The sequence below is a fragment of the Triticum aestivum genome, chromosome 2B, assembly GCF_018294505.1.
Source record: "Triticum aestivum cultivar Chinese Spring chromosome 2B, IWGSC CS RefSeq v2.1, whole genome shotgun sequence".
Lineage (NCBI taxonomy): Eukaryota > Viridiplantae > Streptophyta > Magnoliopsida > Poales > Poaceae > Triticum > Triticum aestivum.
In genome coordinates this window covers 558641044-558660432 of record NC_057798.1, presented here as the reverse complement: position 1 = coordinate 558660432, position 19389 = coordinate 558641044, and the positions used below count along the sequence as shown (strand labels likewise).

At 45.0% G+C, this 19389-nt stretch overlaps 1 protein-coding gene across 1 annotated transcript; it reads left to right on the top strand.

Moving 5' to 3' along the window:
- The first annotated feature begins 9099 nt into the window (after positions 1 to 9099).
- LOC123041643 (transcription factor LAF1-like) lies at positions 9100 to 11560 on the top strand. The gene is made up of 3 exons (XM_044464230.1): positions 9100 to 9547; positions 9865 to 9994; positions 10816 to 11560. Exons 1-3 carry the CDS (start codon positions 9412 to 9414, stop codon positions 11399 to 11401), a joined length of 852 nt encoding a protein of 283 aa, XP_044320165.1. The 5' UTR covers positions 9100 to 9411; the 3' UTR covers positions 11402 to 11560.
- Positions 11561 to 19389: the final 7829 nt, after the last annotated feature.

The window sequence follows — 19389 nt, the reverse complement described above, 5'->3', positions numbered from 1 at the left end:
GCCGGGGCCGCTCGCCGTCGCCGCTCGCTCGCAGGGGCTGCTCGTCGTCGCAACTCGCCGTAGCAGCGGGGTGGGACGGGAGAAGAAGCAGGAGCGCGAGGAAGAGGGAGACCGGCCGAATCGTTCTGCCGGTGCCCCGGCCCCAAACGTTTCCCTAAATTATTTCGTCTGTGTGTATACTCCTGCGAAGTACGAACTGGTAATTTGACCTCTGATTGTTTGTTAGTGGAGATCACTGTTCATATCTAAAATTTATATTTGAAATGTCAGAAATCACAGCACAACACAATGTCATACACTATTGTCGTATAGGTTTGTAGAGTAGCTACGTGTCTATATTTTTTATTTGCATACACTAAAATATAAGTTAAAGAATTAGTTAAACCTGTTTGGATACTATCTCTATCCTGATTTATAGGTCCCCTTAGTTTGTGCCAAATTTTGACTAAAGATTTAATTAACAAAATGTTACTGCATGTATAGAAAAAATATCTCGTTGGATTCGTATTTGAACATAGTTTTCAAAAATATAATGTTTGCTGACATACGTGAACATTTTGTTAGTTTAATCTATGGTCAAAATTTAACACAAAATACAATGGGAACCAATAAACCCGGACGGAGGTAGTACAATGCAGGTCTAACTATCTACATTTACATTTATCCAATAATAATCTTATTTCAAATTTGGAAATGGCACCAAAAGAACTAAGTCAAATCAAATCAGCCAACCCCCTCCCTCAAGACTTCACACCCAACTGCGTCCATACTTGCTTCGGACGCGCACAGGATGTCATTGTCAATGATGAATCAGCAATAGCTACATGTGCTAACGTGCATAAGTGACTTGAATATGTGCTGTGGTGGCAGCATTCCAAGGTGGCAGGAGCACTGATGGTCATGTGATGTTTGTCTCGCCGGACAAGAGCGTAATGTTTCCTCTTTCTTGCCCAGCATCTACAGTCGGATTAGGCAAATCCAGCCTTCAAATGTGGCACTGACCGGTCATGTGTTATTTGTTGGCTTCCACATCTGCGCCCCTCATAATCGAAACCTCAAATCATACAACCCATGCAACGCTATGTAAAAGACAATCAACACACACAGTTTATCGAATCAACATTTCATCAACGGACAAAAGGAGCATAGTACATCCGAGTTCAACGGTAGACAGTGCAAATCCATACTACAAACTATTTAAAACATAGTTAAAATATAAACAGAACGGGGCAGGGCGGAGGAAATCACCATTCCTCGCCGGCCCCTTCGTCCCATTCTGGTCGTTGATGCGGCTATGACCCTCCTTCGTGTAGGCGTCGGCGTGCGGTGTTGCGTCATTGTTCGAGCTGGAGCCGCCCGTCAAGTCGGATTCCGAGCTGCAGCTTCGGCCCGGTAGCCTGCGGAGCACGTGGTCCTGCTCCTTCGCATGGCGGGCGCACCTGAAGGACAGGGGCGGAACGGCCGGAGCTGCGTGTGTGTCGGGCGGGACGGGTCGGCAACGTCGTCGGCAATGTGTCGACGAGCGACAGGCGCTGAGGAAGAAGATCCGCCGCTCCGGCGCCGCCTGGCTCGACCAACGATCGCCTAAACGTGATGCGGAGGGCGACCTCCTCCACATCGATGCTTGAGCCATCGGATTCTCCACCGGAGACAGCGCTACTTCCGTCGATGGCCATCAATTTGAATCGGAGGGGATCGAAAGTGGAGTAGACAGAGAGGGAGTGAAGTGGTGTTCCGGATGGGGATCTTTGCGGGGCATGGGTGGGCCAAGCTGGGGCAAGCTGACGTGGTGTATGCGCTCGAGCCGCCTCATATTGCCCCATATTTGGGTTGGATATGAGGGGCGCCAGACGGCCCAAACGTTTGAGGATGATTTAAGGCGTCCATTTGGGTCAGTTTTTCGTGACCAAGCATTTGGGGACGGTTTAGGGTACTCAACTGTAGATGCTCTAAGACACAATATGTCAAATACCACATAAATGGTCTAAATCTCTATTCATATTATGTAATATATTAAAAGTGAGGGAAAGTGGACCGTGGAGGATTACATGGAGAAGAGCTCAGATTTTAAATATGGGTTCTGCAAGAGAATAATTCAAAAACACATAAGGGAATCTTCAACGCTGACTCGTACATGGACGCTGCAAATGTTTGTTTTTATGTATGGACGTGGTCCACAGATATGATGCGGAAGAGATCTGTCCAACGCTATTCACAAATTAAGGTTGGAAGGAGAGAGAGTAGAGGGGGGCCATGCATGTGGTGGGATATTCTAGTGTGGTGTCTGGTTGGGAGGAGAGAGAGGAGAGGGAGACCAGGCATGTGAAGAGAGAGAAAAGAAAGGTGAAGCACGCAGAGGCTTTGTGTTGATCAAGTGCATGTCCGGACTCTCGCAAAGCTCCCACGTTTGTTGCTAAGATACCAAAATCCGTACGTCCGGACTGGTAAGTGGACATATAAGAGCATCTCCAATATAAGATGTTGATATAAAAATACCTAACTTTTGCATCTCTAGAGACCAAAAACACCTCTCCAACAGATGATATAGATGAAAAAAATTACATCTCTCCGCCTTCCGGAGATGTAAAATAAAACACTTCATGATGCAAATATACATCTCCACCTACAAGAGATGTAAATTTGCCAGCCGCGCGCCAACCGCCCAACTGCCTTCCGCCCGCTTCCGCGCGACCACCCATCGTCCGCCCAACTCTGTCGCCGACCAATTTCGCCCAAAATCGACGTTGTCCCTGCACAACCAACGGCCGCCGGCCCTACTGTGGCTTCGCCCCGCTGTTCCGCGCCGCCTGCCTCCCCGTAGTACCACGGGCCGCCGCCCGCAGCCACCGGTTCCTTTTCGGCAGCCCACCTCGAATCGAAGCTTCTTCGGTAGTCCAGTTAGCTTAATGCCTTCCACGGCGAGGTCTTCGATAGGCTAGGCTTCTACCTAGCCAAGACAGCCCGCCGCGGGTATGGGAGGCGTGCCACACTACCCGCCCGACTCGACCGTTCGTCCAGCCGCGGAAGTCGGCCGCCCGCATGCCGAGCTCCCGCCGTCTTCTCCGCCGAGCTGCAGCCATCTCCTCCTCCGAGCCATCACCGCCGCCCGCACCCGCCGTCGCAAAATGGCTTCCAACCCACAGCCGGCCGATTTCGTCCACCCCGCAAGCAAGGTGTTTGATGGTAAAAATTTGATCGAACTTGACGGTTTTTTTTCTAGGGTTGGAGAGGTAGTTTGACGATGATTTTCTGCATTGTAGATGAGCTCGTGTGATTCCTCTTTCGTGGATGATTCCTCATCGGATGAGGAATTACATTTGAATGCAGAAGAGGACATTGCTATTCTAGTGGCGATGCACAAGAAAACGAAGCCGAAGCATGACGGTTCCGCGTATGGTCGTGCGTTCATTCAGAAAGAATGGGTTGATGTGCACAAGAGGTTGATGCGCAACTATTTTGGTTCACCACCAGTTTTTCCGGAGGGGTCCTTCCGATGCCGGTTCATAATGTCCAAAGACTTGTTCATCCACATTTGCAATTCCATGAAGCAGCATGATCGATCCTTCGAACAGAGGATGAATTGTGCTGGGTTGCTTGGACGTAGCACCGAACGTAAGGTCATTGCCGCTTTGTGCATGATGGCCTATGGTGTTCCGGCAGACTACATTGATGACAATTCGGCGATGGCAGAGAGCACTTCTATCTTCTATCTCAAACAATTTGCAAAGACTATGGTAGAAGTGTTTGGTGCAGAGTACTTGAGAGCACCCAATGCTCAAAACAATCAGAGGCTTTTGGAGACGAACAAAACTCGTGGGTGTCCAGGTATGCTAGGATCCGTCGATTGCATGCATTTGAAATGAAAACATTGCCCAAAAGCATGGCATGGATAGTTCAAGGGTTGTGGAAAGGATGCCACTATCATTCTTGAGGCCGTTGCCAATCAAGAAACATGTTTTTGTCATTCACATTTTGGGATGCCTGGATCTTGCAATGATATCAACGTGCTTGACCGGTTACCTCCTTTTGCCAAGTTAGCAAATGGAGAAGCACCACCAGTGACATTCGAAGAAAATGGCCCCACATACAACTATGGGTACTATCTTGCGGATGGGATCTAACCGAGGTGGAGTACTTTTTTCAAGCCAATTGCAAAACCCCAAGGTAAGAAAGAACTCATCTTTCATATTGCACAAGCGGTGTCTAGGAAATATGTTGAGAGGACTTTTGAGATTTTGCAATCCCAATTTGATGTTGTGTGAGGACCTTCTAGATTATGGGATAAAAAAACCTTCGGTATATCATGACCGCTTGCGTGATCATGTATAACATGATCATTGAGAATGAGCATGGACAAAATTTATATTACACATTCTATCATTTGATGGGCATACGTGTTATGCCAATGAGAAAACAGGAGTGAATCAAATGTTTCATGAAGGTGTACAATAAAATTAGAGACTCTGATGCACACGATCAACTTCAGAAGGATTTGATGGAGGAGTATTGAGAATGGCATGGCGAAAGAGCCGCCTAGTTTCATTATTTATTTGTTGTATTTGTGTTACATTTGATCTTGTGGTTTTAATGAATTATGTAATAATTTGATATTGTGGACATGTGAAAAAATTTCTTTGATTTTTGGATGTTTTATTTCATTTTGTGCGGATGAACGGCAGCTGTACAGTAGCTGTACAACGGTTGAACAATAGTCGCGCGGCCGTCGGTTTACTTTTACATCACCAGTTTGCATTTTCTGTTGGAGTTGCTCTTTTACATCTTCAATATACATCATCTGTTGGAGTTGCCTCTTTTTTGGAGATGTGAATTTTTACATCTCCTGTTTTACATCTCTAATTTTCATCTTGTATTGGAGATGCTCTAAGGGTTCTCATTCGATGGCAAAAGTGACCCAGACACTGTGGTCCGGACATATAGTCAAGATTTGAGGAGCCACTTTGGAGATGCCCTAACACTCTTATGATAGCGTGCTGAGCATAGCTCCATCTAAAAAAACAATGCATAGCTCAGCTGGCTAAGTCTCTTGTGGTTGAACTTGCCTTCAATTACTAGACTTGACATGGTTGCTCATATTTTTATTGATTTATTCCAAACTTTACAACGTTATTCTCTCATTCACATGGGGTGAGTGTGCATGCATGGATATGAGCATCTACTTCCGTTTCTATACTTTATAGTATGTTTATCCCTCAAAAATCCCTTAATATCACGATATATTTAAAGGAGAAAATGAAAACAATCAAACTCTTCTTTAGCTATGTAAACGTAGTGTCGGGGGATGGACCCCGAGCAAGCAACAGAACCTAGATCCTTTCAAAAATATCAGGGATGGCAACGCCCCTCAATCCGGCTCGCCCTTGGCTGGCTTCCCAGCGCAACCCAGTCAGCTGGCTGGCGCATACTGGCCGGTTCCTAGATGACGAACAACCTCACCTCTAGAGCCCACAGGTTGCCTCTTGCTTGTTCCTCTCTTTAGCCATCCCATCACATCTGTCATGAGACTACCATGACACGTAGTCAATAGAACTCACAAGAGTTAATTTGTGTCGGAAGCCTAAGAGCGGAGCATAATCAATTTGGTCGGCGGAGCACATTTTCACAACGCAACGAGCATTAAGACACAATTTATTGCTAGGGGTATAATAAAAGAATAAAGTTACTAGGCTTTTGCATTTCTACATGTGCAAAAGTTCTATCACCTCTATGAAAACGTATCGACACATTAGAGTGGATATTAGGTGGAAGGCCTATAAAAACTATGTTTTAGTTTTTTTGGAAAAAGATATGATATGTTGAAGAGGATGTTCTACATACATGTAAATTTTAAATTGAAAAACAATTCTGTTTTCATTTGGGTGGTATGCAAAAAGAAAATTCAATAATGAATAGTGATAAGCAATACAACATCATTGTCCAAGCATATTTTTCTCTTGCCTCCTTTTTTGAAGCCTAAAAACATAATATGAATATGTACAAATAGAATTAGAAAGGAGGAGCGGAAAATAAAAGGAGACAATTATCCTATGCAAGTTTTGGGAAACATCATGCAATAAGGCTGCATCTATAGTACGACAACCTCATTCAAGATGAGTGTCAATCCATCTCTACAAGCAATCAACATTCTTTCTTTTGATTCTATGTCGAAGGTGGTGAAGATTCTGCTTTAGAAGATATTTCCGAGTACTAAGTGTAGGCACTTCCATTCTGAATATCTTGCCATTTCTTTTACTCCAAAAATTCCAGCCCCCCAGAATGATGACATCCAAAGCAATTTTCTAAGGGATCTCTTTGAAAGCTAGCAATGGAAATACCTTTCTGATAGTTGGGGAGATTAGAGACCCAAATTTTTTGAACTAATGTACAATCCCAGAAAAGATGTAAGGTTGTCTCTTTAGATTTTTCATGGCAAAATACACAATGTATACCAATTAATGTGCATTGATTTCCTTTTGAGAGGTTTGTTGTGTTGATTCTATCATGCAAAAGGAGACAAACGGAAATCTTGTGCTTGATCTAGCACCACATTTCCCGATGCATCTGGAAAACAATGTGGATGTCTCATTGCCCACCATCCATTTGTACATTTTCATTGAAGAGTAGCCATGACCCTTCCATTTATATGTCCATTTATCAAGATTCGTGGAGAGGTGATATATTGAAACTTTTTATTAATTTCATTTAAGTAACTATAAGCCTGAATAGATAATGGTGTATGAAAGTGCTCAATAAAATCAATTCAATTGGTCACATAGGCCAAGGAAAGTTTACTATTTGTGGCAATAGGGAGTATCTCAGGATATTTCTATGAGAGAGGTTTCTCCTACCATTGATCATACCAAAACATAATTGAATCTCCAGATCCAATACTACAAGTTGTCGCTTTTTAAATTCACTTAATAGTTTGAAATGAGTTCTCCACAAGTAAGATCATTCCAGTCTGTCAGTTGGAAGATAATTTGTTATAATATGCTTCTCAAGTAAGTTTCACCCATAGAAGATCCTCCCTGTTTAAAATTTTGTGAAGGTTTTATTTCAAGAGAGTTTTATTTCGGAGAGCCACATCATGAATGCATAATCCACCTTGGGATTTTGGCCTACAAACTTTATCCTAAGCAATCAAAGCAGTTCCTTTATTTTTCTTGCCCAAATACCATCTAGAAGAAGTGCCTAAGATATTTGTTAATTTGATCGGTGATGCTGGTAAGAAAAGCAAGGTACATATGAAGAAAATGGGCAGAGAGGAGGATACTAATTTAATTAATTTAAGCCTTCCATCATATGACAATAAAATGGAGCAGCCAACCAATCTTCTCTCAACTTTCTCACAAATAGGATTGAAGTCTTCAAGTTTTGGTCTGCTAGTATTGAGAGGGTGACCAAAATATGTGAATGGAAAATATCTCAGCTATCATCCTTGAATGTTAACCAATCTATGAGCTTTGTCAGGAGTGACATTGAGAGGAACAATCACATATATTTAGTATAATTAATTCCAGACCAGTTTGAGCAGCAAAGAGCCTTGACTGATTCACTGCTTGTACAAGTCGGCTTTCCACACCAAGCATTACAAGAATTGTGGCATATGCATCTAGGTGTCCGAGAAGTCAGGACATGATAAACAGGAAATGGGGATATGATCAAGTCATTATTCATAGCCTCATTCGGGACATACTGAAGCACATCAGCAGGAAGCACAAAAATTAGATGAGATAGAGGCCCCCTGTCTAACTCCTCTTTTACAGTGAAGCTGGTTTCCACAGATTCCATCAGTAAAACCGAGGAAGTGCTAGAGGAAAAAAATCAATTCCATCCAATTCAACCATCTTGCTCCAAAACTCTAGTAGTAAGAAATACCATGATTGTGTCATGCTCATTCATATCAAAGCATTTCTCGAAATCCAGCTTTGAGACCATAACTTCTTTTTTTAGACTATTGGCACTAAAATAAGAACTCAAAAGCCCAAGTAAGACCGTCATGGATGGATCTCCTTAAAAAAGCCATATGGATTTATACGCACCAATTTGAAAATTACTTTATGCAGCCTTTTTGCAAGTAGATTTTTTAAGATTTTGATGATGCAGTTAAGCAAGGACATTGGCATGAGGTCACTTGAGGTTAGGGAGTTGCCTTTCTTTGGAATCAGGGTGATAAAAGGTGTATTGATGGCCCACAAGTTAATTATTCCATGATAGAAGTCCTCAATATGCTCCTACAAATCATTTGCAAGAATATCCCGGTAGGACATAATAAAAACACCATTGGCCCATTAGGTCTAGGACCAATTTTTATGACATCATAATTTCCTATGTGGAAAAAGGAACCTCTAGATCTCTGAGATTATCGAATTTATTTAGCAAACTGGGAAGAAAGAAGGGAGAGATGGTGGCCTTAGTGGTGCCAAGCCTTTCTTTAAATGGGCTCCATTGGATTGTAGCTTTTGCATTATGATCATTATATTCCTGGCAGCATTCATCTTCAAGAACTGAAATATCTTTGTGACTAAGTATAAAAGTCGCAACCTAAATGAATGTGAGTTTGAAGTTCAGATTCCACAATTTATCAAGCATCAACTTTCTAACAAATAGTATTTGTTTAAGAATATTTAGAAGCCTTCAAAATTGGTGTTCACACGGAGTTCTTCTTATTGTAACTTGGTTCATCGGATACTTTTTTCTTTTTTGAGTTGCCATCAGACATTTTCTATGGATTATGTGAGCAGTAGGGAGGCTCTACAACTGAGTATTGTAAATGATTTCAATAGATTTTGAATCTTATTTCTCTTGGATTATTCCAAAAGATGGTACCAACAGGAAAATGAACACATTAGATTCCAAGATTCAAATTTAAAATGCTAGGCAAGCAACTACACGGGGCAACTAGATAGTTGCCTCTCAAACAAAGATCAACTAGAATTGTCCATGATTTACCTTCAAGGTTCACAGAGGACGGGGAATTATTCAAAAAATACACAATTTGCACAACTTATGATTGGGTGTCTCCAAGATGGATTTTTCTTTCTACAATTCCACGCCTTTTGGATAATTATATGCTAATATAAATAAATAAAGAAGCTTTTACTAAATAAATAAACGGGCATTGCAGAAATCAATGGATATGCTATCTCAAAGAGTTTGTGATCACTAAAAAGAATCGGTGACTAATCTTTCTTTATCCTCTCGAGAAGGCGCCCAACAGCTCATCATTTGGGAGTCTCACCGAGAGCCCTCACGCCAGACACAACAGTGCAAACAGCACGGCAATCGCAGCCCCTCCCACGCCTCTCAAAGCTGATTTAATAAATCTTAACCTCCTTCGTTGTTCCTGCTTGGAGTACTACACAGCATTGCTGGTTCTGCACCTCCGTGGCGGCCGGCATTTCGCAAGAATTGATGGGGTGCAAGTCGTGCCAGAAGCCCAAGGCGCAGCACCGCAAGGGGCTGTGGTCGCCGGAGGAGGACCAAAAGCTCCGTGACTTCATCGTCCGCTACGGCCACAGCTGCTGGAGCACCGTTCCCGTCAAGGCCGGTAAGAACTCCCTCCCAACCAAGCAAGAATTTCGAAAGGGAATTGGACAGATTTTCTTCTTGTGTACTGTATTCCCGCGAGCCTGCCAGGTTCATGCCCAGTTCCCAATTTCCCCTGCTTTGCTGTCGAGGCTCTGCAATGTACCTTGGCTCGTGGGAAGGGGAAAAGATGGGGAATTAAAATCGCCAGAGAACTGTAGACGAAGCTCTTTAGAATTCAGCAAATTTTTGCAGTGCTTTCGGAAAAGGATCCAGCAGAAATTTGTGAAATGTACCTTGGCAGGTGGGGTGGGGGCTAAATTTTGCCGTGAATTGCAGGGCTTCAGCGGAACGGGAAGAGCTGCAGGCTGCGATGGATCAACTACCTGAGGCCGGGGCTGAAGCACGGCATGTTCTCCCGGGAGGAAGAAGAGACCGTCATGAGCCTCCATGCCACACTCGGCAACAAGTAAGCATCCCAAGCACACATCACAACTCTCACCTTTGCCACCTCGCCTCCAGACCAAGTAGATTGGTGACGAGCCAAACGTCACCTTGATTATTAGCAGGCGTGATTGAATCAGAGAGTGTTTCTTTGATATTTTCTTCCCTAATTCATCTAGGAGTATCTCTTCCTCCTTTTCTAAAAAACTCTAGGGGTATTTCTTAGCGGTTCAATAAGAAGAAAAACTCTAGGAGTACTACTAGTATGCTTGCGCCAATTTGCTAGTGTCAGCAAAGCTGGCAAGCTGAGTTTTGATGGCGCAAACAAAAGGAAATGCTGATATGTCTGCCATGTAGGCCGCCTTACTTGATGGAGTTGATGCTGACACCTGCGTTCCATATCGAGGCACTCGATTGCTTCTTTTGAGTGCCCATTTGGCGATAGCGAACAAGAGCCTCGCTTTGACTAACCTACTGGATGGAAAGTTGGCTTGGTCACGGTTAACCTCTTTTTGGACAAAAAGGACTAAAGAACAGCTAAGAATCGCTAAACTTGTGTCTAATCCAATGCTTACGTTACGTTTCTAAATAGTCGTTGCAAGCAAGATAGTTTTGTCAATTCCATTTCGTACGCAAGATCATAATTAGTACCGTCCTCAATTTTGATAGTAAAGATATGTGTAGTACAATCATTTGTACACGCTTGTAGGACTAGTCAACTGTTGAGACAAATGAGCAATGATAGTGTAACAGATGCTTTGACATTGACAATCATAGCTTTATTTATATTACTGACTGTACAATAGTTTGCTTCTCTAACATGGTGAGGTTTTTTCTGTGGCGCAGGTGGTCTCAGATAGCGCAGCACCTGCCGGGCCGGACCGACAACGAGGTGAAGAACTACTGGAACTCGTATCTGAAGAAGCGCGTCGAGGGCGAGCGGTCACCAGCCAAGTCCGCCGGCTCGGACGCGCCCCGGAGCACGCCGCCCAGCGACAGCACCCGCGAACGCAACACCGTTAACCAACCGTCCATCTCCGGCTCGTCAGGGCCGCTGGAGTCGTCGCCGATGGCCGACGATTCGAGCAACCTCACAGTCCCCGGCGTTGTAGCCTCGATCCGGCCGCACACGCCCGTGCTCCCCAAGGTCATGTTCGCGGACTGGCTCGACATGGACATGGACATGGACTACGGCACCGGCCTGATGGCACCTAGCGCACTGGACGCGGCCTTCGACGGCAGCTCGGCGCAGCAGGGCGTAAGCCGCCAAGGGGGCGTGCAGGTGGATGGCATGTGCGGCGCCGTGAACTTGTTGCATGGGCTCGGCAACGGGGACATCTGTTGGGAGTTCGACGCCGATCAGATCCACATGCAGGGAGGAGCAGGATTCTGCGACGTGCTCTCCGTGAGCGAGTTCCTCGGGATCAACTAGGCGACCCCTCTGAAAAATAGAGAGTATGCTTTTTTTTTCGAAAGGAGGCTCCCCGGCCTCTGCATCAGAACGATGCATACGGCCATATTGATAAATAAAATAGGTTCAACAAGTTCTTACAGTCTTGAAATAAAAAGATAGGCTAGCTCACAAAGAGCCTCAACGTCAAAAACAAAAAGCCCTAGAGCCACAATCGGCTGGCAAAACAAAGATAAGTAAACTAATCGCCTATTCTATTACATGACCGCATGCAAACCGATTGAAGATACACCACGCTACCATCTTCCACCGGACAGATCCAGTAACCAAACGCTCACTGACCTCCGTCGGAGTGAGTAAGGACCACATACGGATCAGCGCTGTACCTCGGAATAAAACTTGCAAAAAATGAATAGTTGTTGTTCTGTTAAAAGCCAAATCATTTCTGCAGTTCCAAATTGCCCACAACAACGCACATACTCCTACACGAATGTGTCTAGCTGTATCGGACTCTATCCCAACAAGCCACGTTTCAAATAACGTATTGACCGAATTCGCAGGAGTAATGTTAAAGGCAATTTGCACAGTGCGCCACAAAACTCTCGCCAACGGGCAATCAAAGAAAAGATGCTTAATGGTCTCGTCCCGATCACAGAAACTACACCTAGTAGATCATGTCCAATTACGCTTAACCAAGTTGTCCTTTGTTAAAATGACTTGTTTATGTACAAACCACATAAACACTTTAATCTTCAAAGGAACTTTTACTTTCCAAACATGTTTGGAACTAGGAATGACACTAGAGTTAATGACATCGATATACATCGAGTTAACCATAAATTCTCCAGACATAGTAAGTTTCCAACGCAACTGAACGTGCTGATGAGCTAGCTGAACCTCCATCAGTCTACTCACCAAATGAAGCCATGCTTCCCACCTATCACCAACAAGCACCCTCCGAAACTGAATATTAAGGGGGATGGACTGCATAATCGTTGCAACTAGCGCATCAAGTCATTGAACAATACGATACATGGACGGATACTGGATTGCCAATGGCGTATCACCAAGCCAAGTATCCTCCCAAAAACGGGTATTGTTGCCATTACCAACAATAAACTTTGTTTTATTAAAGAAGGATGACTTAACTCTCATAAGCCCCTTCCAAAATGGCGAATCAGTTGGTCTCACTGTCACCTGCGACAAAGTCTTGGACTGCAGATATTTGTTACGGAGAATCTGCGCCCACGTTGCGTCAGTCTCAACTGATAACTTATACAGCCACTTACTGAGAAGGCATCTATTCTTGACCTCAAGATTCTCAATACCCAGACCCCCTTGGTCCTTTGGTCTACAGATGATATCCCATTTGGTGAGTCGGTATTTTCTTTTTAGTTCATCACTCTGCCAAAAAAACCTTGATCGGTAGAAGTTCAACCATTTCCTAACCCCAACTGGAACTTCAAAGAAGGATAAGAGAAACATGGGCATACTCGTGAGCACCGAATTAATAAGAATCAACCGGCCTCCATAAGACATAAGTTTGCCCTTCCAGCAGCTAAGTTTCTTCTCAAACCAATCTTCGATGCATTTCCACTCTCTGTTCGTTAGCTTACGATGGTGAATGAGTATACCTAGGTAAGTAAAAGGTAAAGCCCCAAGATCACATCCAAACAATTGCCTATAAGCCTCTTGTTCCTCCTTGGCTCTACCAAAGCAGAACAATTCACTTTTATGAAAGTTTATCTTTAATCCGGTCAATTGTTCAAATAAGCATAACACCAGCTTCATATTTCTCGCTTTTGCCAAGTCATGCTCCATGAAGATGTTTGTATCATCAGCGTACTGCAGAATAGACACACCACCATCAACTAGATGAGGCACCAAGCCACCCACCTGACCCGCCTCCTTTGCCCTTCCTATAAGAATTGTCAACATGTCAACCACAATGTTGAACAAAATAGGAGACATTGGATCACCTTGCCTCAGACCTTTGTGTGTCTGGAAATAATGACCTATATCGTCATTCACTTTAATTCCAACACTCCCTTTTTGCGTGAAGGATTCTACATGGCGTCACGAAGCTTCAATAAAACCCTTCGTGCGTAAGGCCTGTTGAAGAGAGGGCCATTTGACTTTGTCGTACGCTTTTTCAAAATCCACTTTAAAACAACCCCATCTAGCTTTTTCGTGTGAATCTCATGGAGCATTTCATGAAGGACCACAACCCCTTCAAGGATGTTCCTGTCCGGCATGAAAGCGGTTTGGGTAGGCTGCACCACAGCATGCACGATCTGTGTGAGCCTATTAGTCCCGACCTTAGTAAAGATTTTGAAACTTACATTAAGAAGACAGATGGGCCTGAATTGCTCAATTCTCACATCCTCTGTCATTAGGGAGAAGGGTTATCGTTCCAAAATTCAGCTGAAAAAGCTGAAGCTGTCCAGAGAAGAAATCATTGAACATAGGCAACAGATCCCCTTTAATAACATGCCAACACTTTTTATAGAACTCAGCTGGAAATCCATTGGGGCCTAGCGCCTTGTTATTTTTCATTTGCGATATGGCCTCATACACCTCTTTCTCAGAAAAAGGAGCCGCAAGAATATCATTCTCCACCGCAGTGAGTTGAGGAACATCCTCAATCCTGGACTCAGCCAGAGACACACAGTTATCCTCTGGAGGTCCAAACAACTGTTTGTAATACTCTGTAATATATAGTTTTAGCTTTTCCTATTGTAAAATTGTTCCTTCATCTTGCTCAAGCTGAAAGATCCTCTTCTTTCTATGTTAATCATTAGCGATCATGTGAAAGAATTGAGTGTTCGCATCCCCCTGGACTACTCGCCGGACCTTAGCCCGCAACGCCCACTTCAATTCCTCTTCTCGAAGAAGTTCTTTCAGCCTCATCTCCGCGTCACGCTTGGTATGAAGCTCCGCGGCCGACAGTACTGTGGTTTCTACTTTTACATCTAGGGACTGAATAAGGGAAAGGAGCCTTTCCTTTTTGACCTTATAGATCCCGCTAAGATGCTTAGCCCACCCATGCAGGAAACTTCTAAAATGCCTGATCTTATTCTGCCAGCGCTGAAGCGCAGTCCTCCCTCTAGAATCCTTAGCCCACTCTCTTGCTACGAGATCAAAGAAACCTTCTCGTTCAAACCAAGCCAGCTCAAAGGAGAACGAATTTTTGTTTCCCAGGTGGGTGGCCTCACCAGAGTCCACAAATAAGGGCGTGTGATAAGAAAGTCCAAGGAACAAAGCCTGAACTGTTACTAACGGAAACTTTTGTGCCCATTCGACACTAGCCAACACTCGATCCAACTTCTCATACGTCGTATTTGGCAGCGCGTTAGCCCACGTGAATTTTCTACCCGAGAGCTCAATCTCTCTCAGGTCAAGACTTTCAATGATAGTATTGAACATGAACGACCACCTGTCGTCAAAGTTATCATTGTTCTTATCTTCACGCCTTCTAATGATATTGAAATCACCCCCCACCAGGATAGGAAGCTGCTCGGAACCGCAAATCCTAACGAGATTAGCCAAGAACTCGGGCTTGAGTTCGGGCTGTGCGGCACCATATACCGCAACCAAAGCCCAATTAAACCCATCGGCCTTCGAACGCACCCGAAACTTGACTGCAAAGTCTCCCATTACCACACTATGAACCTCGAGCGCATCGCATCGAACACGGAGTAAGATTCCACCCGATCTCCCTCTCGGTGGAAGGCAATGCCAATCAAACTCAATACCTCCCGACAAAGTATTTAGAAATTGTGGCACAAAATTATCTCTACCGGTCTCCAATAGAGCGATAAAATCTAAATGATGCTCGACAGACGCCTCAGCAAGAAACCTTCTTTTAGCCAAGTCCTTTAGACCTCTGCTATTCCAAAAGATTCCTTTCATAGTTCATCATGGAATTTTTTAGCCATACGAATCCTAGCACTCCTACGCACTGCGGACACCGGGTACACCTTCCATTTCCACTTGCGTTTAGAGACATTTTGACTCTGCAACCGGTCCTCACAACTAGTCTCAGAAGGTCTAACCATAACCATCTTAGAAGTATCATCCTCCTCTTCCGCCTCAGGCATGGGAGGCATAAGATCCACACAAAAATTATCTAGCACCCTGACCCCCAAAGCATCAACCTCAGAATCACTGATGGGTTTAACCGTCCCTATATTACGAATCATCTCTAAGGCCCGCTCAGCCTCTAGATCCAGAAGATCATTAACGGAAATAGAGATCTCGGTAACATTACTACCTAGTGAAACTCCTAATTGATTTGCATTTTCAACAATCTCATCATTTGAAAAATGCAGAATGGAATTAGAAGTATTAACTGGCATACCAGTAGTGACCTCAACGTCACGGAGCTTGGCCGCCCTTGTGGCGCACCGCTGCTGAATGTCGTCCACATCCGGCTGAGCCTCACTACTAGGGAAAAGCCTATACACGGAATCTTAGCAGCAGCGCGGTTCAAAAAGGAGCACTGCTGCTAACTAGTAGTAGCGCGTGTCCTGTAAACTCGCTGCTGATAAGGATTTAGCAGTAGTGCGCTCGGCCTAAAACACGCTGCTACAAATATCGACCGGCGGTGTTCACCTAACTCTAAGTAGCAGTAGCGCGGTCGCAAGAACCGCGCTACTGCTAAGTATGTAGTAGTAGCGCGCTTTCTCCGGGATCGCTGCTGGTAAATTTCAAATTGCCACACTTTTTTGTCCCAGTTAGCAGTAGCGCCGTATCCCAAAGCGCGCTACTGCTAAATCCTTATCAGCAGCGCGTTTTATGTCCCGCGCTACTGCTAAACCGCACCAACCCAACACCTTTCCCCACCCGTCCCTCCCCTCCCCCTCCTCTTTTCCCTTCCCCCTACCTCCCCCTCCTCTCTTCCCTTCCCCCTACCTCCACCACATGCTCCCACTCTCACTCTTCTTCTTCTCCTCAATACTTCTCCCCCATTACTCTCTCTCTTCTATCCACCTTTCTCTCTCTTCATTACTCCTACATAACTACACCACCTCCATTAATGCATCTCCTTTCTCTTTTTCCTTCCCCCTCCACTAGTTGAAGTTGTCTCCTCCCAAATTAGGTAGCTAGGTAGATGTAGGATTTAGTTAAGTGACCTATTTTCCTCCTAACTAGATCTATATTTGTCAAGAAGAGCTTTGTGCACTTTTGATCTCCCTACAACATCATCTCCACCGTGTGCTCGATCTCGATCGAGATAGAGGTGATGAAAATTTCATGCTTTTGCAAAATGGAAATATGTTTATGTGTGTGTGATATGTTTGTGGAAATTGTGTGTGTGGCATGAGTTGACGCCGCCAAATTGTGCTTTTGAGTTGCCTATGTTTTGCCGAAATGTCGATTTATTTCCGTTTCGGCGAATTCCGGGCAAACTCTAGATCCATATATGTCCTATTTTTAGGGAAGGTCATGCCAAATTTTTTTATGACTTTGATGCATGCATGCATTTTTATAATCAATTTGTTTATTATTACCATGCAGAGTTGACGATGGTCAGTGGAACGATGGTGGACAGGTGGTTGCGGTCGGCGGTGCAGGACATGAAAGAAAATAACTGGACAGAGGTTTTATGTCCGTGTCGAAAATGCAAAGGAATAGTTTGGCTCGACCCCCATGACGATGGTCGTGTCGAAGCGCACCTGCTCATGACTGGTTTCATGGATGGCTATACTCGGTGGATAATTGAAGATGAGGATGACGATGTTGAGGATGCCGACGGGGCAGGCAATGATGACACGGGGCAAGACGAAGAGATGATCGATAATGGCGGCGGGGAAGAGGCCGGACATGGCGGCGGAGAAGGGGCCGGACATGGCGGAGGAGAAGGGGCCGGACATGGCGGCGGAGAGAACGACATGGACTCCACGCAGCAGAGTTCGTCGGTACTAAGTTCAATTATGCGGGACCCTCATGTTCAAGCATTGTTTCACAAGGAGACGAGTACTGAGAGAGCTGCTTCTAGAGAGGAGGCTAAGCTGGAGCAACTGGTGGTAGACTCGAACACTCCATTGTATGATGGTTGCAATCCTGAGGTGACCCGCTTGAGTTTCACGCTCCAACTCCTGAAGACGAAGGCTAAAAACAAATGGACCGACACTAGCCTCGATGAGCATCTCAAGTACCTAAAGGATGTTCTTCCCGCGGGTAATCTATGTCCTACTAGTGTTGATGACGCCAAGAAGATCGTGTGCCCTCTTGATCTGCCACACGTTAGATACCATGCATGCATCAACGATTGCATAATTTATCGGAAGGAGCACGCGGAAAAAACAAGTTGTCCGGTGTGCAATGCTTCTCGATACAAGAAGGCCGGGAAGAAATGTCCCCAGAAAGTTGTATGGTACTTACCGATCACTCCCCGTCTCCAGAGGTATTTTGTAGATCCCAAGGAAGCAAAGCTAATGCGCTGGCACGCGGAGAGGAAGAAGCCCGACGATGGAGATGATCCGAAGCTGAGACACGTGAAGGATGGAAGCCAGTGGAGAGCGTTGAACAGCTTCTATCGGTATTTTGAATGTGATGCAAGGAACATCGTGCTCGGCGCGTGTACCGATGGCATGAATCCATTTGGCAACCAGAACACCAACCATAGCACATGGCCCGTGTTTGTATGGATGTACAACCTCCCCCCTGGTTGTGCATGAAATCGAAGTACATTCACATGAGCATGCTTATTCAAGGGCTGAAACAACCAGGAAATAATATTAATTAGTATCTGGGGCTACTTCAAGAGGAGTTAGACACGTTATGGAAAACACCGGCCAAGACATGGGATGCCAGCAAAGGTGAGTATTTCAACATGAGAGCCGCGCTGATCACGACAGTGCAGGACTATCTCGGTTACGGATATGTGGCAGGCCAGGTGTGCCATTGGTATTGCGGATGCACGCGGTGCATGGATGATACGACGTCTCAGCAGCTAACGTCAAGGAAAGATGGCGGGTCTGGGAAAATCGTGTACATGGGGCATCGAAGATGGCTTGAACAGGACGACCCGTGGAGAAACCGTGGAGATCTATTCAATGGTTACGCTGAGCATCGAGTACCTCCACGTAAGCGGAGCGGTGCCGAAATCGATGAGCTGTTGAAAAACTGGAAGGAGTGCCCCGCGCCGGGAAAGACGATGAGAAAGGCGCCGGAGCCGCTGCTGAAGGTATGGAAGACGAGGTCTGTGTTCTGGGACTTGGAGTACTGGCACAAACTCGATACTCCTCATTGCCTTGATCAAATGCATATCTGTAAGAATGTCCTTGAGAGCTTGCTCGCAACACTGATGAACATGCCGGATAGGACCAAGGATGGGCTGAAGGCAAAAAAAGACTTGCAAGATTTGAAAATCAGGGAAGATCTACACATGCCGGCCCATAAAATGTCAGACGAGACAGAGACGGAGACAGAGGCACGGGAGAAGAAGGTCAAGAAAATAAAGAAAGAGGATTATTGCCCCCCTTCTTGCTTCACCTTAAGTCAGGCTGAGATCAATCAATTCTTTAAGTGCCTTACCGGAGTCAAAGTTAGTTTCGGTTACTGTGGCAAGATAAGCAGATATCTAGACACGGACAAGAAAAGGTTCAGCGGGATGAAGTCTCATGACTGTCATGTGATGATGACGCAGATACTACCTGTTGCCCTTAGAGGGACAATGGACAAGCACGTCCGTGACACGCTTATTGGTCTCTGCAACTTTTTCGATGTCATCTCTCGAAAGTCGATCAGTGTGAAGCAGCTCCAAAGGCTACAGGAAGAGATCATTGTGATACTGAATGAGCTTGAGATGTACTTCCCGCCCGCGTTCTTCGACGTGATGGTCCATCTGTGTGTCCATATTGTGGATGACATAATAGACCTGGGGCCGCCATTCCTGCACAACATGATGCCGTTTGAGAGGATGAATGGGATCATCAAAGGATTCGTTCGTAACATGTCCCGTCCGGATGGAAGCATCGTCCAGGGCTATTTGGCACAAGAGT

Coding starts and splice junctions, on each gene's coding strand:
- LOC123041643 (XM_044464230.1), top strand. CDS start 9,412: ATGGGGTGCAAGTCGTGCCAGAAGCCCAAGGCGCAGCACCGCAAGGGG. Junction 9,548..9,864: donor CACCGTTCCCGTCAAGGCCG/GTAAGAACTCCC, acceptor CGTGAATTGCAG/GGCTTCAGCGGAACGGGAAG. Junction 9,995..10,815: donor CATGCCACACTCGGCAACAA/GTAAGCATCCCA, acceptor TCTGTGGCGCAG/GTGGTCTCAGATAGCGCAGC.